This window comes from Entamoeba histolytica, genomic scaffold (assembly GCF_000208925.1).
Source record: "Entamoeba histolytica HM-1:IMSS scf_1104750517911 genomic scaffold, whole genome shotgun sequence".
Lineage (NCBI taxonomy): Eukaryota > Evosea > Mastigamoebida > Endamoebidae > Entamoeba > Entamoeba histolytica.
In genome coordinates this window covers 31,442-54,838 of record NW_001914920.1, presented here as the reverse complement: position 1 = coordinate 54,838, position 23,397 = coordinate 31,442, and the positions used below count along the sequence as shown (strand labels likewise).

Below are 23,397 nucleotides of genomic sequence, written 5' to 3'. Positions count from 1 at the left end.
ATAAAAAATAAGAAAGAATAATATTTTATAAACTATTTAAATTGACAAAAAAAGAGAAAAGTTAAATAGAATAACTAGAAAATAAACCACTTTTTATAGTTCATTTTATGGAAAAAGATTCTACTAAACATCGAAAGAAGAATAATAATGTTCTTTCTTCACAAGAAATTAAAAGTAAAGGAAAGAAAAATGAAATACCTTTATCTTTTACACAACCAAATACACCTAAAGGAACATCAACATTTTATTCTTCATATTCAGAAGATAAATATGATTCACCAAGAATTACTGAAAGTTCATTAAATCCAAAAACATTTAAAGGAATTCCAAATATTGTTGATAATTCAATTAAATATTTAAGAGATACATTAATATTAAATACTCTTTATCAACGTTCTATTGATCAATGGGATAATGAAGACATATATTCATTAAATTTTGTTCAAAATATACCAGCTTTAAAACAATTATTATCAACATCAAATAATCCAAAAACAATTTTACAATTTAATTATCAAAATTTTATAAATAATAAACTTAGTATTTTTGAATCACAACGTGTAATTCATTATATTTCACAATTACGAATGATTCCAAACATTTTTAGTTTGTTAATTTTATTTTCCTTTTTTACTTCTTTTTATTTAATATTTATTGTCATTTTAATTCTGTTCATTTTAATTATTTAATTAGTTTTATTTTGATAATAATAAATTAGAACATTTAACTTCTTTAACATATTTTGATACTGCTGATATTAAATATGTTTTTAATTTATTACATCGATATAAAAATGGAAATTCAATTAATCTTTATCAAGAAGCTAATCCGTTTATAGTAATTATATTACTAAAATATTTTTTCTTATCATTACCTCAATCATTCTTTTGTGATAAATTAATTATTGAATTACTAAGTCTTATAAATTCTTCATCTTCTATTGGTAGTGAAATAAGTTCAACATCAAATAGAGGTATTCAATGTTATTCATGTTCTTCAGAACATACAAAAAGTTCAGACGAAACAACAAATTCATATGACGCTACTGGACCTAATGCATTACCAACAAAAAAAGGATATAAAGAAAAAGAAATTAAAATGGTTTTAAAACAATACCTTGATATAGAAGAACAATTAATTTTTCAAGAAATTATTGAATTAATTATTGACATAAAAGAAGTATATGGAAATGAAGAAGGGAATTATTGTGCAAAATTTTTCTTCGATTGTTTTTCACCAGAATATTCATTTGAAGAACCAATTTATTCATTAATTCCATCATTATATACAAAACATAAATATGAACCATTATTTTTATTTGATTCAGAAGATTCATATATTGGTGAAATAACAAAATGTATTTTTGATAATGTTAGATGTCCATTATCTGTTCTTAATGAACCACTAACATGTCAAGAAGTTACAATTCCAGGAAAATTAGCAATAACAAATTATAGAATTATTTTTATTCCATCAGTAAATCTTGATGTTCAAAGAAAAGCAATACTTGGAAGGTTTTCTCAATGTCCATTAAATAATATTATCGAAAAAAAAATGATTGAAGTTGAAGGACATTCAATAGAATATGCAATGAGAATTATAACAACAAACTATAGTATTCTTACATTTTTTTCATATGATAATATATTCAAAATTATTGGTAAAGTTATAGATGAAGTTATTAATGAAGGAATACATTGTATCTTTGTTAATAGTAATTTAAAATATCCAGTTAATAATACTACTGATTGGAAAAATAGAATAAAGCGATATCATTGGGAAACATTTAAAATAAATGAAAATAATGATAAATTACCAATTAATGCACCATTGATAGAAACAAATATTAAATGTTCAGAAAAAAATAGAGAAGTTTATATTTGTTATCATATTATTAATACAGGAGCAAATTTATATAGATTAACAATTCCATTTATAAAAAATTTAAAAAATGAAATAACTATTGATATAATAAATGATGAAAAAATTAAATGTGTTGAAGTTAATATTAGTGATTTAGAAACATTTGACAAAACATTTAATGACATATTAAATAATTTATCAAATAATAAAGATTCTTTAAATTATAGAATATTTATTGAAAAAATTGGTAAAGTAAATACATTTGTAACACATTTTTTATTAATATGTGAAGAAATTATTTCTTTATTAAATAGAAGTAAAGGTGTATTATTAATTCCAAAAAATTTAAAAGAAAATGAAGTTGGATTATTTTCAGGATTTATTGAAATTATATTAGATCCTTATTTTAGAACTTTTAATGGATTTATAGAAATGATTCATTGTGAATTTTCTTCATTACACTTTGATTTTGAAATACAAAGAAATAGTTTTTGTTTCTTTTTTGTTTGTTTATTCTTATTATATAAAACTTATCCAACACAATTTGAATTTAACGAATCATTACTTCATTTCATTTTTTATCATTATAATTCAAGAGTCTTTAAAGATTTTAATCAAAATGATATGTCTTCATTACAAAGTTATATTCAATCACATTTAAATGATTTTAAAAATGAATTTTATGAAAGTACATTAGAAGTTATTCCTCTTCAATGTATAAAAGTTCATTTTTGTAATGAAATCTTTTGTCAAGTTCAAACATATAATCCACAAACAGTTGCTAAATTACTTCAAAATTGTCGTACTGGAGATTTGAATTTACAAGAAATGAATTTATTTTTCTTTCCAATTCATCCTTCATTTCCAGTATTAAATGGAATAACAAAATTAGATTTATCAAATAATAAAATAAATGATTTTCCAACTGAAATTGGTAAATTAACAGGACTTATTGAATTAAATCTTAGTCAAAATAAATTAATTATATTAAATGATATTGTTTCTAAATTAACATTATTAACATTATTAAATGTTGCAAATAATAATCTTTCTTCTATTCCAAAATCTATTACAACATTAAATATTATTAATTTGGATATTAGTAATAATGATTTACAAAGACTATCTTCTGTTAGTTTCCCAAGTTCTATTCAAAGACTATCATTAAGATCAAATTTCTTTTCTTCTTCTATTTCAAATTTACAATTAACTTATCTTGATATAAGTGAAACACATGGATTAGAACAAGGAGACTTTGCTTTATCATTACCAAAGTCATTAGTTGAACTAGTTTTAAATAAATGTTTTATTGAACATCTACCACTTTCAATATCTAAATTAACTAATTTAGAACGTCTTGATTTATCTATGAATGAAATTAGTAATCTTCATCCTTCTTTCTTTACAATGACCCAACTAAAACAATTAAATCTTAAAAAAAATCCAATTCCCCAAATATCAATTATGTTTACTAGACTAGTTTGTTTAACTAATTTACTTATTGACGATATAGTTTCTATTCCAAGCGTAATGAAAGATAGGTTTCCTAACAGAGTAATTAAAGAGAAATTAATAAAAAAAGTAAATGATGAAGAGTTTCAAGTATTTTTAACTGGAGATATTTCTAAAAGTGAAATTTTATCTCTTTTAGCAAAGAAAAGTGGAAAAGAAATTGATGGTAGATCATTTCTTTTAGAAAAAAATATTATTGTGAGTGATATTCCTTGCGAAGTTATTGAAGAAAATCCATTTTTAATATTAAAAAATTCAGTTTTTGTTATCTGTAAACGAGTTACAAAAGCAAAAACAAATGCTGTTCCATTCTCTAGATTATTAAGCTTCTTTTCTTTTATTAGATTAAAACAACCAATAATTTGCGTTAGTGTTAGAGTAAATGAAGAAACATTATTAAAACAAGATGATTCAATTCAAGAAAATTTAAAAACAACATATCCAGAACTTAAAGTATCATTCACTTATTTTGATATTAATGGAAAAGATAAACAAATAAAGGATTTCTTAAAAGTTATTAAAAATGCTACTGAACAATGTAAAATAAATATTTCTCCATTAACAAATAAAGTTATTGATGAACTTAAATATATTGATACAATTCCTGGTATATTAGAAATGGATTATCTTAAAATGCTTATGGAATCGTTATTTATTAATAATAGTCAATGTAAATCAATTATTGATACATTACAATCATTAAACCAAATTTTCTTATATCCAGAAACATATTCAACTAAATTATCAAATTATACAATTCATATCTTAAATAAAAGACCTCACAAAAATCATTTTATTTTATTGTCTTATCAACTACCTGAAATTATTTATCAAGTTTTATCAAAAAATGAAACTTCTATTGGAATTCAACTTCCTGACTTCTTTTTAAATGCAGAATTACCTCATTTAACATTAGAACAACAAGAATATATTTTAATTTTATTAGAATACTTTCAAATTATTTTTGTATTAAGAAAATCTTTCTTTGAACGTATTGGATTAGCTGATGAATATGAACAACTTAATAGATGTGTTAATAATCCTAATTTAATGACTAAATATACTTCTCAATCAATGTCTAAAAGTACTAATGAAACCATTTTAAGTCAATCAACAAGATTACCATTTAATAATTCTACAAATTCACTGACTACTATCCCTCTTAAAAAATCTTCTTCCTTTAAAAAACATGGAAGAACACCAAGACTTCAATTACCAATAGAATCACTTAGTCCAACATCAGGCTCTCCATTTAGTAGGTCTCCAAGAGGTTCAAGAATAGAAGTTACAGATAAAAAGCAAACATTACCAAAAGTAATGATTTTAAATTATTATGGACTATCACCAAATATGGAAGATCAATTATGGGAAGAATGCAAAAAAGATGAAGTTGAAATTGGAAGGTGTTATAGATATAATTGTCTTCCAATTCAATTTTGTATGATGTTATACTCATTATTATCAGTTAAATATGCAGTTATTAGAGGATGGAGAGGTGGAATATTATGTAATATTGCTATAGAAGAATCACATTATCAATTATTAGTAGAATGGGATCTTGACAAATTAAGAATATCATTTAGACTAAAAATAATTGTTAGTGGTGTTAATTCATTCCTCAGAACTAAAGATATTTGGCAAGAAATTAAAATATTACTTGATATAACAATGAAATATTTTCCTCAAATTGTATCAACTTGTGATGTTTTATGTCCACATTGCCTTACAAAATTAGTGAGCGTTGATAATTGTTATTGTATTTCTATGGATGAAATTGATGAAACATTACACTGTGGATTATTTGCAGATACATTTGGAGATCATTGCATAGCCTTTGCTTTAAATTGTTGGGATGTTTTAGTTAATATATTAGAAATGAAGAAAGAACCAATAAAAAAAGAGGATATTGAAATATTATCAACAATTACACATGGAAGTTCATCACAAATTAATTTATGTAAAGTAAAAGGTTTTAATGAAAATGTTGTAGTAAAAGAAATGGAAATTGATTTAACAGGAATGTTAATGAATGGAGACGATTATGTATCATATTATATTGATCGAGTAGAAGATTTTCTTAGAGAATGTGAATTTCTTACATTCCCAGAAAGTCCGTATATAGCCAAAATTTATGGATATTGTTTAAATCCATTAAGTATTGTAATGGAATATTTTAATGGAGGTTCATTATTCCAATATATTTCAAAGAATCATAATATTCCATGGAAAGAAAGAATTCAAATAGCTATTTCTATTGCTAAAGGAATGACAGTATTTACTAGTCAAAAATGTCCAGTAGTTCATAGAGATTTAAAATCACCAAATGTTATATTAAAAATCAACAAAGAAGGTAAAATAACCCAAGTTGCTATTACTGATTTTGGACAAAGTATTCCAACATTTGCAGAAAACTTTAAGTCATGTCATTGTGTAGAGTGTTTATACTGGTTAGCACCAGAAGTAATTGAAACATCAACATTTGAATTAGAAAGTGATGTATATTCATATGGAATGATTTTATGGGAATTATCTACTCTATCAGCTCCATTTCCTCAGTTTCATTTTATGGAAGAAGTTCGTTCATTTATTTTGAGCGGAAATCTTTTAGAAATACCACCATCTCCATATCCAGAGTTTGACAGTATTATTGCTGACTGTTGGAAAGTAGCTAAAGCAAGACCTTCGTTTGCTGCATTAGTAGTCAAATTAACCAAAATTTACAAGCAAATGTAATAAAAAAAAATTAATTCAACGTCATTTCTTATTAAAACACTAATTAAGTACGTTATTTAAATTATAAAAGAAACAATTTTTGAATAAAAAGAATAGTTTGATTAACAAAAAGAATAATATGTTGAAAGTCTCCAACTAAAACAATTAGTACCAAATACTTTAATTGATGAAGGAATAGACATTGTTTCAATATAATCACTATTTGAAAAACATCCTTTTCCAATTTTAGTTACTGAAGATGGAATACAAATTGAAGAAAGACTTGGTAGTCCAGCAAAACAATACTTTTCTAATGAAGTAACAAAAGGTGGAATTATATTTCCATTTTTTAAACGATCGTATTTAGTAAATTTAATAAAAGGAGTTTTTATTCCAGTTGATTCAAATAAAGGTTTTGTGAATAATGGTATTGAAAATTTAATTATTTTATTAGATGGACGAAAGTCAAATTCATATAATGATATACAATTAAAAAAGCAATTATTTCTTATTCGAGTTAATGAAGAAGGAAGATGAATGAAAGTTAATGAAGTGCAATCTTGAAATAGTCTTTCATTTAAAGTATTAATACAGTCAGGTATAATTAATGACTTCAATGACAAGCATTTTTCAAAACAACTATTTCCAATAAATGAAACTGTTGATGGAATTATTATTGTTTTTAAAGAACTGCAACCATAAAAACAAAAAGCTCCTATTGAACCAAGAGTAGTTGGTAATTGAATTGAAGTAAGAAAGTTACATAAATAACAACAAGAAATTGGAAGAGAATGAATTGAAGTTGGAATAATTAAAGAATGAAGAGAATTTTCACATAAAGAACGTGGACTAAGAATTTTAATAGACTCTGGTATATTAAGTGATTTTAATGAATAATTACCATAAGCATAATAACCAAGATAATTTGCTTGAATTGGAATTGTATCACCAAAATCATCTCTGTCATATAAAGAATATTCAATTCTTAAAAACTTTAATTTAATTCTATTTGTTTTATTTTCTTGAATAATTTTTAAATATGTTGAATATTCTATTTTACAGTCATAAATAATATTTTTTATTCCTTTAATTATTGGATCATCAATTGAATAAATAATTTGTGTTTGAAGATGTGGAAAATATTTTATCATTTTTAATGTTATTGGTATTGGATTATAATGGTATTTCTCTAATGTTAATTTGAATTTAGAATTTACTAAAATAATATTAAAATAATCATGAATATTTTGAAAGTATTTTCCAACAATTAATATTGAATATCCATCAAGTTGTTTCATATCAATTTCACTTTTTTTAGTTATTTATTTTATTTTAAATAAATTTCTTTAAAATTTAAAATTTGAAACATATCCAAAAAGAAAAAATTTAATGCAATGTTTCTTCATCTTCATAATGAATAGTAACAACTGGCTTAATCAAATTTGATGGTTTGTTATGCATTGTGATTAAAGCTTCTTCTAATTTATCAAACCCTTCAAATCTATGAGTAATTAATTTAGAAACATCAATCCTTTTAAATTCTAATAAACTGGATAATTTTTCCATTCTTCTTCTTCCACCTGGTGTCATTCCACCTCTTATAGTTTTATTAGCCATTCCTAATCCCCATGGAAGTTTTGGAATTTCAATTGGATGTGTTAAATCAGTAAAGTAATTAACATTTCCAATATCTGCTCCTGGTTTTGCTATTTTAATTGCTTGCGAAAGAACTTCACTTGACCCTCCTGCAATAACAACCTTATCTACTCCTTTCATTAATGTAGCTTTCATTATTTGAGCTACTGGATCTCCATTTTTGTAATTAATAATGTCTGTAGCTCCATATGCTTTTGCTACTTCACAACAATGTTCCCTTGATCCAACTGCAAAAATCCTTGACGCCCCTCTTAATACACAACCAAGTACAGCCATTAATCCAACTGGTCCAATTCCAAAAACACATACAACATCTCCAAACTGAATATTAGCTAATTCTACTCCATAAAATCCTGTTGTTACCATATCTGATAACATAACCGCATCTTCATTTGATACTCCTTGTGGAACTAATGCCAAATTAGCGTCAGCTTCATTGACATTAAAATATTCTGCAAAAACTCCATCCTTTATATTGCCATATTTACACCCACTTAACATCCCATTTGAGTGTTGTGAAAATCCATCTTGAGCAGCAGAAGATCCCCAATCTGGTGTCACTGCAGGTACAATAACTTTGTCTCCAACTTTAAAGGTTTTAACTAATGACCCAACTTTGACTATCTGTCCAACAGCTTCATGTCCAAGTGTTATATTCTTTCTTTGTCCCAACACTCCATCCCAAACAGTATGACAATCAGATGTACATGGAGTTAATACTAATGGTCTACAGATAACGTCTAATGGACCACATTCAGGAATTGGTTTTTCTATCCAGCCAATCTTATTATTGTCAAGAACACATAAACATTTCATTGTCTTTTCTTCAGTCATCTGATAATTTGAACTTATTTTAATTCTTCAGTTTTTGAACTTATAGAAATATTCTTTCATCCAATATTTTCTATTAAATTTTCTTTAATAAAAGAATGATAGTTTATTTGTTATTTTTTATTTTTATCAATAATTATTTTTACACTAGGTATTTTATTCTCTTTTTCTATTCATAAAATACAATAACTCTCTTCATATTTCAAAAGTAGATGTGGTTATGAACAAATGTTCAGTCCAACTTTTTATTTACTTATTTATCTTTGGATTATTTTATTAAAAAAATGTTGGGATGATAAATTAAAAATAATGAAACGATTATTAACTTCAAATCAGTTTTATTAATTATTCATTAAAATATAAAAATAAAAAATCATAAATTGAAACATAAATGTATGTAAAAAGATATATAAACATATTTATTCGGTGTTTTGAATAAGTTTGATTTAATATTCTTTATTATTTTGGTTAGATTAGTAATAAAATAGATAATATTCATTTTATTTTGATTTAATTAGTATGGTTATTCCTTTTTTTTAAGAATAAAAAACATTTATTATCTATCAAATTCTAAATGGTAATAAATGATATATGTATATTAATAATGTTAATTTATCAAAATAGTAATAAATTATTACCATAATATAAAATATAATCAAATTGATAAAATTTTAATATATAATTTTGTAAATAAAGAAACTTGGAAAAATTAATCTAACTTTATCAATAAACTGGTTAATACATACTAATCCAATATGATTATTTAATTAATGAATGTACATTTATAACTAAATAAGATCTATAAACAAAGTATCAATAATTTATATTAAAATGTTAATGTTTTAATAATACTTAATTAATTGCGCTTATTATTATAAATTTATTCTAATTTATATGTATCATTGACATTATTTTTTATTAAAAAAAAGTGTTGTATTGAATAAAATTATAGGGTAATAGTTTTAAACTAAAGTCTAATTGCTGACTTATCTATAGTTATTATTTTTTAAATAAATTGCATAGAGAAATCCATAAAAAACTTTATATAAAATGATATTCCTCTTTCTATTAATTACCACATCATTTGGTTTCTTTAAAGTTCCTGGATGTGAAGAGAATCCTGATGGTGAATTTAGTGAAAGTGATTTTGACTTTGTACCAGACTTATCAACTCTTTCATTTACTATAGGATTAGTTATTATGATTGGTACTATTTTATCTGTAATACCGCAATATGTTAAATTGATTAGAACAAGAGATAGTAGTGGGTTATCACCATTCTATCTTCTTATTCAGTTTATAAATCAGGTTACTACAGTAGCAAATGCATGCATAACTAATGCAACATATATTCATTCATGTGTTTATATTGGATTTAGTCAATGTTTTCCAGTATTAGTTTCATGGACACAAATAATGTTATTAGCTATGGTGTATCTTCCCCAAATCTTTTTCTATTTATTATTTTATCCAAATAAGAAAGAGTTTATATTATTCAAATTACCTTTAATATGTCTTCCTATTGTAATAATTATTTCAATCATTTGTTTAGGAACAGTTCCACTTCTTGAATTTACTGATGGAGAATGTGGAGATATAACAGGAGGTTTTGCATTTGTGTATGGTATTATTGCTGCTGTTTGTGTTATTATTCAATGGTCACCTCAAATATATATGACATTCAGAAGAAAAGTTTGTAAATTTTTGAATTTTAATATAATATAATTCTCATAAAAATAGGCTGCTGGGGCTTTAAGTATGCTTATGTTATCAATTACAGCACCAGGAATGACTGTATTAACATTATATATGATATTTATCACGAAACAACCATTCTCAACATGGTTAAGTAATGCAGCAAGTGCAGTTCAACAACTCATATTATTATCAATGTTAGTATATTATGAATTACTACTTCCAAGATTTAAACATAAAGATCAAGAAAAAGCACCATTGGTTGAGAATGAACAACAAACAATAAATGATTTTAAAAATAATCAAAACCCAAATGATTTAATTGAATGAACAAAGAATTAATTTTATAAATATTGTTTTATTAAATAAAAAAATATTATTACTCAGCAATAACTGGAACAAAAGTATTACTTGGTAATAAAGAATGTTCATAAAAATATTGTGATATTTTATCAATGATACTTGTTGATGGTTGATTTAATTGAAATCCTATATTAAATAAATTCCCATTAATAATAATACCATCTGAGTGAATATAGTCAAATATTCCTATTAATGCTTCATGATAAATTTTACCATTAGTTAATGCTTGTTTATTTAAATCAATTACTTTATAAGAACCATTAACATTTAATGTAATTATTTGAATTTTATGTTGAGATGGTACTTCTTCATTAACAATATTTTTCTTTGACCTTCCTTCTATTATAGAAACTAATGGATTATTTTGAATAATTTGAATAATAGAATTAATTGTTTCATTTAAAATAAATTGTCGAATTATTCTTTCTTTATTAGGACGGTTTAAACCAATGTTTAATTGTTTTGCTTTTTCAAAGATACAATCCCTATTAAATACACATATTCCATTTTGATCATATAATTGATATAATTGAATTGTTGTTAATGTTTTAGTTTTATGTTTTTTTGGTTTTTCAAGTAATAAAGTATATCCCATTGTTGAAAGAATAGCAAAATAAAGAGATTGAATCCCAATATTTTTATCAACACTTTTATATTTCATTTTCTTTAATAATTCTTTGTCTTTCTTTTCTTTAATGCCTTGTACTTGAGGTAATTGTTTATCATTTCTTTCATTTTCTATTTCATTAATAACATTATCAGTATTATTAGCATTCATTATGGATTTTTTAAGTATTATTGTTCAATGAAAATTATACTTTTAAGTTCATTTTAGATAGGTTTAAGATGTTGTCAAAGTCTGGATGATGTTTTTCATTTATTTAATTAGAATTACATTTATTATAATTACTTATTTATGTATTAATATAATTTATTATATTTGATATATATAAATAATACCCCTAAGATTCAATAAATTTGTGGAAGATAAATAATATTAAAATATAGGGTATGTGGATATTAAAAGAGAATGAGAACTTCTAATAAATTAATCAATATTTACGCAAAGGGTTAGTATTTTATTTAGTTATTGAAATTAGATAAAAACACCCTGTGCAAGACAAACGTGTAGATCCTAATAAAGAGAAGTCTTGTCTATTTCTTTTTATCTGTCTACAAACAAATAAAATAAATAACATAATTAATCTAATTCCTTTTTTTTCAGTAGTTTGTCATCAAAACTTTGAAGTTGATGTTTTCTAAATTCTTCAAAATCATCATCTTCATTTTCATCAAAATTAAGGAGAATTGATGCAGTAGTATCAACAAGTGTTGATTTTTCTTTATTATGATTCATTTTTATTTGTCTTTGACTTGAAGGTTTTATTACTGGAGTTTTTAATTGTTGAGTACCATTATTATCATCATTTGAAATTGTAACATACTTATTCCTTATATCAATACCAGCTTTAAGACATTCAATCTGTAATTTGGCAGGGGGATTGTCATCCATTACAATATTCAAAACTTCTTTAAACATTTCACGACATTTTTGAATTTTGTCTTCATCCTTTTTGTCTAATTCAATAAATATATTACGAAGTCCTTTTCTATATTCTTTAAGTGATGTTGTTTTTCCTTCAATTGATTTTAATTCTTTTTCAAATATTGGATAGTTATGAAGAAGAAGACAATGGAGGTTCTTACAATTCAGTCGCACTCTCCCATTATTAAAAAACGAAAGAAATTGCAATTGACCAGAACCAATTGTGATAATATCTAAATGGTTTAATAATTGTTTTTTCTTCATAATAATGTCATTTACTTTGACTATATCAGATGTTTTTGGATTAACTTCAATCACAACATTCGCTTCTTTATCACATACTAACGTACATATCAGAATTGGAGAGTCTCCAACTTGAATTGCAGCATCTGGAATATTCCCAACTTGGTAGATTTTGTTTGGTCGAATATATAGAGAATCACCACTTTGTGGAAATCGAGTGACTTTACAACAATACCCTTTTTCCATAGCTTTTAGGTCATTGTCACTTACACTCATTTCAAATGAATTTACTAGTTTTCTTTTTTCAATAACTTTCCCAGATATTTTGTTTCAACTGATTCTATAACAATTGTCTATCATTCTGTCTTGTGTTTAAATAAACTATTCATTAAAACTTGTACATCTTCTTTAAGTTTGTCTCTTTCAAAAGATAAGTTTTATTTGTTTGAGTATATTCTTTAATAACACATTTTTTAAAAGTGTTATTCACTTAAAAAATGAAAATCAAGAAAACCTAATTTAGGGTTTTGTTATAAAAATAACATTAATATAAAAATAGTTGGATATATTATAATTTTAAAGAGACGATGTTATTATGTGATGATACTGACATTTAATAAATTAATGTATGTCTGAAAATAAATTTAAAATGAAGTGACTGACAAACAAAATATATTTAAAAATAATATTTAAAGAATGATGCATATTTCATTAAGAGTAAGTAAAGAATGAACAATAATAAATGTCATAGATAATAATACTAAATTAAAGACGATAAATATAGATAAACTTCTGATACATATAAAATAGGCAATGAGATGAAGAAATAAATAATAAAAGAGATAGGAAGTATAAAGAAATTGAAATAAATAACAAATGATAAATATCGTAAGTCTTATCAGAGAAAACAAATAATAGAAAAAGAAATAGACAATAAATTATATAATTAATAATAAAAAAGATATAGAAATAAAACGAAATAATAAATGAATAAAACGTAATAAATATAAATAAATTGAGAAACAAAACAATGAATATGATAGACTAGTCAGAATTGGATTTAAGAATAAGTTATGAAAAAGAAAAAGTATAAAACTAAAACTAAACAAGTTTAGACATTCTGCTAATTAATAACATTTAAAATAACATCTAATAAATGAACAGATCAATGAAATAGAAAATATTATAATTTAAAAAGAATGAAATTAAAACAAGAAAAGAATTTAGTAAAAAAGCAAAGAATAAAGAAATAGTATAAAAGTGAGTTTAGTAAAAAAGATAAAAATGATGAATTAAATAATAGATGACAGAAAACGCTAATAATAAAATAAGAATATGTAAATACATTAAAAGTATTGAAGATGATAATAAACTGATTATAATCTATAATACTGAATAAAATACAATGTCACAGATTTGTTTTAATTCATTTTCATATTGAATTTATTTTTATTCATAAAATTATCACTTTACAGTGTCATAGTAGTTTTTTATACACTTAGATAATAAACAATAATCAAAAGAAACTACAGTTTATTGAATAACAGTTCAATTATAATTCTATTCATTGTGTTTAAATGTTTTCATCACAAAATTCATTAGGGTATATTTTATCTTTATTTATTTAATAAAAAGTAAATCAATACGTATATTTCATTTTCATTCTTGTTATTATATTGTTCATTCTTTTCTATTATTTATTGAATTTATCATTCTTCATTTATTGAAATATTGAATCATTCTATCATTTACGTTCATTTTTTATATATTTAAATGATTATTACAAATAACAAATGAAAAAGAATATGAATTATTCTATTTCATTTTTATGAATATTTCAATTATTTATATTTTGATTTATCTGGATGATTCAAATGGTACAATACTTTATTATACAATAAGTTACACATTAAACTGATTAATATTAACATTTTAATGTTATAGTATCTTCTTTTGAAATATCATTCAACACATTTTCGTAAAGAAAAAGATAAATATGAATGAAAAATATCAGTTCATTAATTAATTGAAATTAATAATCAACTCAATAATATTAATGCTATAAAAATAAACAAAATGAATATTAAATCTAACAAAACTATGTTAAATATATTGATGATTTATTCTTCATTTCAACAAATAAATAAAATATAATAAAAAGAAAAGCCAAGTCAATAAAAAAGAATGAGTCATTCTAATTGAATTTCAATGTATAGTATCTATTACAAATAATGATTATACAATACCATTTTTATCATGAAACTTTACGCTGGTTCTTTCTTCACAGATAAATTTGAATATTCATTTATTACCAATTATTTAATACCATTCTTTTATAGTTATTCTTCATTCAATCATAGCATTTTTATTAAACAATAATATCTTCTCAATATAGTTCACTGTCTTCTTAATATATTTTTATATATTTTCTACATCATTCTATATATTCAATTTCTTCAAATAATTTCGATACAAAATTAATTTTATGCTCTATTATTGTATTTTTATTCTGAATGTGATATATCTATTATTTATAGTCTTGTTAAAATATTTTGTGTGTTAAAAATAAATGAAATAATTAATGAAGAACTTATTGTACTATTACTTTAATTATTATCTATTTGTTTATGGTTTTGATAGTAAAGATAAACATGTTCAAAAACAAATTATTTTTTTATTTTTCAATTGATTTAAATTTCCTATTCCTTATTCAAACCATCTTGTACGTTTGTTGTATGTGTTATTAATTACAATTTTTATTAAAGTAAGAAACAGAAAAGAGGGATAGGAAAGAACAATAACAATAGATAAATTATTGGGGTCAATAAATTGATAAAAATAAAGTTTGAATTGAGTTGATTATAAGTATTGAAATAAATGAAAGAAGTTATTTTCGATATTTTGGTTATTAAAAATAATAAGTATGGATGCCAATCAATTATGTTCTGATATTGTTTTTGATAGTCTTGATTTATTTTGAAAAAAAAAATGAGAATGACTTGAACTATGACTTGAACATTGACATTCATTTCATACTATGATTCAGTTTATTATTGACTGTGACTTGATGTTATTGTAGTTAGTATTTTAATTAATTTTGTTTAACGAATTAAAAAAAAATGAATCGAGTTTTAATTTAATATTCATTTCATTCGATTTAATGATGAAATACAAAATAAAGTAATATGATAAATGATGAAATAAAATGAATAATGAAGTGATTGAGTCATTATAAAAGAAAATGTAATTGATAATAATTCAAAAAGATGATATGAAAATAAAGAAGGATAAAAAGAAGATATTTAAAGAGCAGAACTGAAAAGAAACAGAAACAATGATTGTATTTATATTGCTTATTCTGATTAGTGAAGCAATAGAGACTAAACTCTTTAAAGAACAAAGAGTTAAAGATGATAAAGAGTGTCAAAATCTAAGAGTTACGACACACACAATTACTAATAATATAAATAAGTCTAAAAATAATGACTTTAGTCAAGAAGTAGAAGAAGATATTAGAGTTAGTAAAAGTAATGTTTTTAGAACAAGTAAGAATCTAAAACATGGTACTATTACTACTGAAGATATTGAAGCAGCTGAAAATTATTTTTCTACTGGTGACACTAAAAGACAGTACGCCAGTGATAATATACTATTAAAAGTTGAAGAAGCAAAACCCACACCCCAAGAAAAACCTTCAGTTACAGCAACAAATACTCATGAAGAAGAAAAGAGTAAAGGAAATACTGAAGGTGGAGCACAGAATGAAGCAACTACCAAAAATAGTGAAACAGGAGAATCTAAAAAACAAGAAGGGAGTGGAAATGGTCAAACAAGTGAAGGAGAAAATAAAGCAATCAAAGGAACAGAAGTAAGTGGTGGAGGTAGTTCATCAAACCAGAAAGTGTCAAGTGGAGAAAACAGTGCTGAAACTGGTGCACCTTCAGCATCAGGAAGTGCAACAACAGGCAAGGGAGGAAAAGGGAGTGAATCAGAACATACAGTAGAGTCAGGAACGTCAGGACAAGGAGGTAGTGAAACTACAAGTGAAGGAAGTAAAGTGTCTGAAAAAACTGACGTGAAGAATCAAGAAAGTGGTGGATCACAGACTGTGGGACAAGAAGGACAAGGACAAAAAGAAAATGGAGAGACTGGTGGAAAGACTGACAAAGGAAGTAGTGGAACAAGTAGTTCTCAAACACAAGAGCAAAACAGCCAAAACATTAACGGAAAAGGAGAGGTGGGTGGTTCTGACTCATCAGGAAAAAGTGGAAAAGAAGGACAACCAAGTGGTGGTGAAAAAGGAGATTCTGGGCAAGAGGCAGGTAAAGAACAAAAAGAGCAAGCAGGAAATGAAGGAGCAACTGGTGAAGGAAAAAAAGAAAGTGACAGTGGAGTAGCTGGTGAAGGACAAAAAGAAAATGAGAATAAAGGAAGTGTGGATGATAATAAAAGTGATAGTAAAGGAGGAGATGGAGAAAAAGGAAATGATGGGGTAGCTGGAAACCAAGCAAAGGATAACAAAGAAACTGAAGGACAAACAGATAACAATGAGCAAAATAATCAACAACAAAATGAACAAAATAATACAAAAGTAGATAATAATGAAGAACATAAAGATAATAAAACAACAAATACTTCTGAAAGCAAACCAGACAATAAAACCGATGTTGACTCAACTAGTTATACAAATCTTGATTCTTCTTCTTCTGTATTTCTTATTCTTTCTATTACACTCACATTTTTATTCTTTTAATTGACTATATTTCTCTTTGTTTTTTTTGTTAGACTTTGCTAGTTATGTTTTATATAACTTTATTACACAATCCCTTTGTAGAGTATATCCTTGTTGATTATTTTCTTTTCTTATTCAATTACTGAGTTTTCTTCTTATTCTTCTGATAATTATAATCTTGTTAATTTATCATTAATTAACTAAGTTTTTATTACAAATAGTAAAAGATGATGATTTTAGTATTATGTATTTTGCTCTTTCTTCGATGCTTTATTTATAATAAATTCTGAGTGTTTGTATTTTATTCATTGTTCATTTATTAAAACATCAATACATCTTCTTTATACCATATCTGTATTTAATGAAGAATATTTCCATTGTGATGGTTATGACAGTAAAATACAGTGTAATATCATTATTTTTTCATTTCAATTTTTCATTAAGTTTTATTAATTTCTTTTCATTGAAAGCAATACAAAAATATTATCAATAACATTAATAATATCATTGTTTTTGTAAAACACACACACACCTAGTTATAAATATTCAATGATATACAAGAGGAAGATGAAATACTACTAAAAATGAAGTATAAAATATAAATAGTATAAGAAATACACTGAAAAAGTTAATAAATGAGAAAATGAATAATAAAAATATGAATAATAAAAGATACAATAAATCTAACACAAATAAGAGAATTAAACATTAATAATAAAATGAAATTAAAAAATAAAGAATTAGTCAGTGACTTGATAAGAAGGAATATGAAGAAAATAAATGAAAACTACTCCAAAAATTGTTTATTTCTTTTGTACAAAACAAAGATAAACAAAAACCATTTTATTTATTTTTATTCTTATTAATTCAAATCTTACATCCATATTATAAATTGAGGTGGTTATTACAACATTTCTTGATTAAACAAACATAGCCCCTCTAGTAAAATAATTTTATTGTCATTCTCAACCTTCTTAATACCAAGCATTATATTATTTTTACCAAATCTTAAAGAGTTTCAATTAAAATAGTGAATATTTAATTGATGAGGTTGAAGTGTTTGAACACCAATATTGGCATTGCACATATGAAAATAAACATTTAGTGTAACATCAGAAACTAGTATTTCTCTTAAACAAGTAGAACAAATAATTTTAATATCAATGCAATGTACCGTTGATAAATCAATAAATTCTGTTTCTATATTTTTTAATTTTAGCTTAGATATTTTAGTAGGAAAAGAAGTTAATTGACAATTCATATGAAGAAGCATATTAATAACTCTATTTATTGAAAGACGACAATTTTCTAAATTTATAAACTTTTGAATTTTTGAATTTCTTGACACAATTTTCATAAGTGTGTTTGGAAGATAAAGGGATTGGGAAAATACATTACATAGTATTAAATGTTTTATATTATATTTTGACAAATTAATTTTTGTTTTATTAATATTCTTTAACCATAAATATTTACACTCTAATGGGATTGATTGTTTTAATTCTGTTATTTCAATCATTCTTATTGAAGAACATGATATCTTCTTTATCTCACCATTTATAATTAAATGATCAATAGAGTCAGCGATTAGATGCTGAATTGTTGCTCCTGATTCACAAATAACTTTTGTTGATGTGGATAATTTCATTTCATTAATATAACTTCCACAACCACTGAACCTAATTGAACATTTTCTAGTATTTATAAATTTATTAATTGAACCAAGGATAATGACTTCTTTTACTTGTGCCTCAGAACAATTAATTTCATAACAACTTTTAATATATAATAAATTATCTTTCTCATAACTAATTACAGAATTATCATCTTTAAACATAGAACCAAACACCTTATTAACTTCTGTTATTAAAAACTGATTTTCTTCACAAAATTCTCTTCTAAAAGATTTTAAAGAAGAAGAAATTGGAATAACACAAGATGAACAAGAATTTAAATTTATACATTGTAATGATAAAGGGACTTTATTAAACTTAATATTTTGACATGAAATAAGTTCTAATTGTATAAGTTTTTCACAATTTAATTCATTTGTTCTCTTAACATTTTGTAAATGTAATTCTGTAAGACTGTTTATGGAAAAAATTATATTTGGATTAATTGAATTTATTGTTAATCGAAGTAATTGAGTAGGAATAAAAAGATTATATTCATTAAATAAAATACTTACATTTAATTCAAAAATGGATGTTAACTGTGAAAGATCAATACATTTAACATTTGAAGATTTAACTGTAGGAGAATATTTTGAAGAAACTATAAGAGATGGATTGTAATTTTGATTAATTTGTTTTAATACTTTATAAGTAATTTCTTTGTTGTTAAAACAGTCTGGAGATACTATAATTGAATTTAATGGTTTAAGTACACAATCAATTGTTAATGGATCAATTAGATAAGAAACAACTTTAATTTGTTTAATCTCTTTTAATTCATCTAATAACATTTTTGAAAATGAATGAATAATAACAATTACATTAATCCGGTCAAATTCAAATGTTTTAATATAAGGAAGAAGTTTTATCATTTTCTTTGAATCAGTACAATGAATAATAAAAGTTCTTATTGTTCTCATTCTTTTTATTGTTTCTATAGAATATGTTAATGAATCAATCCAAAGTTCAATTCTTCTTAATTGAATAAAAGATGTTATATTTTTAAATAATACATTTGCTTTTTTTCTTACAATAATTGACTCTATTTTATTCCACGTTTCTTGGTAGTTAAGAATACATTCATTTGGATTTTTAATTAACTGAATTTGTTGAAAATTCCTCAACTCAATTTTCTTTAATTTATTTCTTCCATCTAACGTTTGAAGGTGATGATAAATATTAATTATAGCATTTATATGATTCTTTGAGTAAAAACTATTAACTTTCATTGTATGTACTGAATTTTTACATTTCTTTGACACTTGCATAAATAAAATAATTTGTTTATAATCAGTTATAAATAAAGCAACATTCATTAAATAATTCATTTCTAATATGCATCTATTATGATGTAATGCTTTCATAGTTTTTGTACTGAACAAGAAGAAAGAATTGAAAAGGAAAAGGGTTGTTTATTGATTAAAAACAAATTTTTTGTATTTTTAAAAAACAAAAGATAAAAAATATGAAAAAAATAAAAACAGAGAAAGAAACAAGAAAAATCAATGTTTTCTTTAGCAAAAGAAGTCGTTTCATTATGTAAAAAAAAACCAAATCCATCACTTAAGATAATGATTGTAGGTATTGATGGTGCTGGTAAAACATATTTCGAAGAATATTTTGGTTCTATCATTGGTCATACTCCATTACAAGAGGTTTATGAAATGACAACAATTGGAGTAAATACAAAAGTTGTTCAATACGGTGGATTTGAATTGTCTTTATGGGACATAGGTGGTACAGACTCATTCAGAAATGTTTGGAAACGATATCTCAATGAAAGTAACTGTATTATTTATTGTATTGACTCTTCAAATGAACAACGTTTAAATGAAGCGTATGATGCTTTTACAGAACTTAAACGTTCAGATGATAAAGACCTTCCAGTATGTTTTATTTTAACTAAAAGTGATCAACTTCAACAAACAGTAGAACTTTCAGTAAAGTCATTTATCACAACTCAATCTTGTATATCTAGTGTTAAATATTTTTCAATTAAAACTGCACAAAATGAGATTCCTCAAGTTGAAGACATTGCGGATTGGTGTATTCAACATGCACTATTTTAAAATGAATAATGTTCTTTAAATCTTTCAATTCAATAGGAAATAATGAATAACAATTTTTATGTTTTTATTTTCATAAAATAAGAATAAGTAATACTAACATAAAGTTTCTTTTGTTTGAGAATGAGAGAAAAACAAGCCAAAAACGAAATTGAATGAAAAAGAAAAACACAAAATAAAAAAACTTAAAAATTCAAAAAGCTCAAATAGTTGCAAATGGAAGATATCTGTCGACATAAAGTTGTTTTTATTGGAGATTGTTCAGTTGGAAAGACATGTATTATTGGTAGGTTTACTTCGAAGAATTTTGATATGAGTTATGATGTTTGTTGAAAGTAATATTTTACTAAAAAAGAGAAAAGAGTTTACAGACAAAGGCAACTATTGGAACAGATTTTGTTACTCAAATAATGGATGTTGATAATAAAAAAATTGAATTACAAATATGGGATACAGCAGGTCAAGAACGTTATCGTTCATTAATTCCAAATTATATTAGAGGAGCATCTGTTGTAGTTATTGTATATGATATAAGTGGTTTGTTTAAATTAGTATATAATAATGAAATATAATATTAATTTATTAGATAAACAAACATTTAATAATATTGATCACTGGTTTGATGAAGTACCAGATAGGGAATCAACATTAGTATATATTGTTGGAAATAAAGTTGATAGTCAACGTGGAGTTACAAAAGAAGAAGGAATGCAAAAATCTTATAAATGGTCTGCACGATTTATTGAAACATCAGCATTAAAAGATATTGGGATTACAGATCTTTTTGAAGATATAGCATCAAACCTTGCACCTTTAGCCCCTAAATGTACAGAAGCACCACTTCGAATAAATGAACCTACATCAAGAAATTGTTGTTAGAATTTAAATAAAAGAAAAACATATTTTTTTTTTGTTATTTAAATTTTTTAATAAAAATGAAATATTAAAGAAATATTTAATAATAATAAATTATTATTATTTAGCAATTATAAATTTCCTTCATTTTAATTAAAATTTATTTCATTTTCTATTAGTATTTTTACACAATTATATTTTCTTACAAATAATAAATAAAATAAGTTAGTATTATTTCATTGATTCTTTTTAATATTATTAAATAATAATATAATAATAAAAAATATCTAAATTTTTATTAATAAAAGAATAACAAATAAATTAATTAATAACAAAAAAAAAGAAATTAATTAATTCAATTTAAGCCTTAATATTATTTTTCTCTTTTACTGCTTTAATTTTTTTATTCATTTTCATTTGAGTAGTTTTTAAATCACTTTGTGCATTAATTAATTTTTGTTGTAATTGTTTTTTAGTATTGCCAGTAGTTTTTTTAATTTGTTTTTCAAGTTTATTAATTGAAGCTTTTTTATTAGCGACTTTATTTTCATATTTTGTCTTAACTAAACGTTCAACTTTTTTAGCTTCTTTTTTTTGAGTTTTTTCAGCTTCTTTTAATTGTTTAGTCACTTTAGCTAATTTAACTTTTCCTTTATTGTCAAGTGGTTTTTTTTCAAGTTGTTTAATTTGTTGTTTAAGTGTTTCTGTTTTTTTAGTAGCTGCTTTAGCTTTTTCTTGTGTAACTTTAACTGCTTTATTTAATTCTTCATTTGTTTTCTTTTCAGCTTTTTTAGCTTTTTTTAATTCAATTTTAACTGATTTAAGTGTTTTCTTTTGTTTAGCTTTTTCTTTAGCAAGTTTTTCAGCTTCTTTAGCTTTCTTTTGAGCTTCAATTTTTTCTATTTCAGCCATAGCGAGTTTTTGTCTAGCAATAGCAGTTTTTTTATCAATTTCTGCTCTTTTAATTTGTTGTTTATGGAATTCTTGAAGTTGTTGTTCAGTAAATCCACTAGTAGAAGTAGCGTCTTGAATCATTTCTTTAACAGAATTAAATCGATATTCAATTTTTAATCTTCTTAAAATGGCTAATCGTTCTTCTGCAGGAAGTACTGCTAATAATCTTTTCATTGCAGTAAGAACTCTTTTTTTCTCTTCTATTAACATAGATTCTTTATTTTTTAACCATGTTTGAACTTGTGATATTTTAGCTTTATCTGCTGCTCTTATTGCTTTCTTAAAATCTAATGAACTTTGATCTAATTTGCCTAATACATGTCTCTCTACATCTTCTATTTCAGAAAGTCGACTTTCAAGTATTCCTACTTTCTCTTCTATCTTATAAATTGGTGAGACAAAAAATCCTGTCACTCCTTGTTCTTCTTCTGCAAAACTTCCTATACTCATTACAATTAATATAAATAAATGCAACATTAAAATTATAAATTTTTTCAGTTCTTTATTAGTTCATTTTTATTATTTCTTCCATCTTCTTTGATTTTTGTCTTTTTTTTTTTTATTATTTTATTATTTTTATTAATATTTTATTAATATTTTATTATAATAATTTATTATTTAAAATTATAAAAAATTAAAATTAAAAAAAAACTGAAAAATTAAAAGAAGAAGATTATTAGAATAAAAACAAAACAG

The 23,397-nt window shown here is 23.9% G+C and overlaps 11 protein-coding genes across 11 annotated transcripts; 5 read left to right on the top strand and 6 right to left on the bottom strand.

Annotated features, from left to right (window-relative positions):
• Positions 1 to 107: 107 nt before the first annotated feature.
• On the top strand, positions 108 to 6,108 carry EHI_107230 (protein kinase domain containing protein; the record flags this gene model as incomplete). The annotated part of the gene is made up of 2 exons (XM_647682.1): positions 108 to 606; positions 719 to 6,108. 2 exons carry the CDS (start codon positions 108 to 110, stop codon positions 6,106 to 6,108), a joined length of 5,889 nt encoding a protein of 1,962 aa, XP_652774.1.
• A 101-nt stretch (positions 6,109 to 6,209) lies between these two features.
• Positions 6,210 to 7,385, bottom strand: EHI_107220 (uncharacterized protein; the record flags this gene model as incomplete). The annotated part of the gene is made up of 1 exon (XM_647681.1): positions 6,210 to 7,385. One exon carries the CDS (start codon positions 7,383 to 7,385, stop codon positions 6,210 to 6,212), a length of 1,176 nt encoding a protein of 391 aa, XP_652773.1.
• Positions 7,386 to 7,473: 88 nt separating this feature from the next.
• EHI_107210 (NADP-dependent alcohol dehydrogenase, putative) lies at positions 7,474 to 8,577 on the bottom strand (the record flags this gene model as incomplete). The annotated part of the gene is made up of 1 exon (XM_647680.1): positions 7,474 to 8,577. The coding sequence occupies one exon, from the start codon at positions 8,575 to 8,577 to the stop codon at positions 7,474 to 7,476; it is 1,104 nt and encodes a 367-aa protein (XP_652772.1).
• A 1,047-nt stretch (positions 8,578 to 9,624) lies between these two features.
• EHI_107200 (PQ loop repeat protein) lies at positions 9,625 to 10,599 on the top strand (the record flags this gene model as incomplete). Its single annotated transcript, XM_647679.1, has 2 exons — positions 9,625 to 10,266; positions 10,315 to 10,599. 2 exons carry the CDS (start codon positions 9,625 to 9,627, stop codon positions 10,597 to 10,599), a joined length of 927 nt encoding a protein of 308 aa, XP_652771.1.
• Positions 10,600 to 10,648: 49 nt separating this feature from the next.
• Positions 10,649 to 11,410, bottom strand: EHI_107190 (uncharacterized protein; the record flags this gene model as incomplete). The annotated part of the gene is made up of 1 exon (XM_647678.2): positions 10,649 to 11,410. One exon carries the CDS (start codon positions 11,408 to 11,410, stop codon positions 10,649 to 10,651), a length of 762 nt encoding a protein of 253 aa, XP_652770.2.
• Positions 11,411 to 11,833: 423 nt separating this feature from the next.
• On the bottom strand, positions 11,834 to 12,697 carry EHI_107180 (uncharacterized protein; the record flags this gene model as incomplete). The annotated part of the gene is made up of 1 exon (XM_647677.1): positions 11,834 to 12,697. The coding sequence occupies one exon, from the start codon at positions 12,695 to 12,697 to the stop codon at positions 11,834 to 11,836; it is 864 nt and encodes a 287-aa protein (XP_652769.1).
• A 3,058-nt stretch (positions 12,698 to 15,755) lies between these two features.
• On the top strand, positions 15,756 to 17,189 carry EHI_107170 (uncharacterized protein; the record flags this gene model as incomplete). Its single annotated transcript, XM_645582.2, has 1 exon — positions 15,756 to 17,189. One exon carries the CDS (start codon positions 15,756 to 15,758, stop codon positions 17,172 to 17,174), a length of 1,419 nt encoding a protein of 472 aa, XP_650674.1. The 3' UTR covers positions 17,175 to 17,189.
• Positions 17,190 to 18,171: 982 nt separating this feature from the next.
• On the bottom strand, positions 18,172 to 20,094 carry EHI_107160 (uncharacterized protein; the record flags this gene model as incomplete). Its single annotated transcript, XM_645581.2, has 1 exon — positions 18,172 to 20,094. One exon carries the CDS (start codon positions 20,092 to 20,094, stop codon positions 18,172 to 18,174), a length of 1,923 nt encoding a protein of 640 aa, XP_650673.2.
• Positions 20,095 to 20,331: 237 nt separating this feature from the next.
• Positions 20,332 to 20,895, top strand: EHI_107150 (ADP-ribosylation factor, putative; the record flags this gene model as incomplete). Its single annotated transcript, XM_645580.1, has 1 exon — positions 20,332 to 20,895. One exon carries the CDS (start codon positions 20,332 to 20,334, stop codon positions 20,893 to 20,895), a length of 564 nt encoding a protein of 187 aa, XP_650672.1.
• Positions 20,896 to 21,108: 213 nt separating this feature from the next.
• Positions 21,109 to 21,771, top strand: EHI_107140 (Rab family GTPase; the record flags this gene model as incomplete). Its single annotated transcript, XM_645579.1, has 3 exons — positions 21,109 to 21,216; positions 21,270 to 21,429; positions 21,479 to 21,771. 3 exons carry the CDS (start codon positions 21,109 to 21,111, stop codon positions 21,769 to 21,771), a joined length of 561 nt encoding a protein of 186 aa, XP_650671.1.
• Positions 21,772 to 22,105: 334 nt separating this feature from the next.
• EHI_107130 (uncharacterized protein) lies at positions 22,106 to 23,151 on the bottom strand (the record flags this gene model as incomplete). Its single annotated transcript, XM_645578.2, has 1 exon — positions 22,106 to 23,151. One exon carries the CDS (start codon positions 23,149 to 23,151, stop codon positions 22,108 to 22,110), a length of 1,044 nt encoding a protein of 347 aa, XP_650670.1. The 3' UTR covers positions 22,106 to 22,107.
• Positions 23,152 to 23,397: the final 246 nt, after the last annotated feature.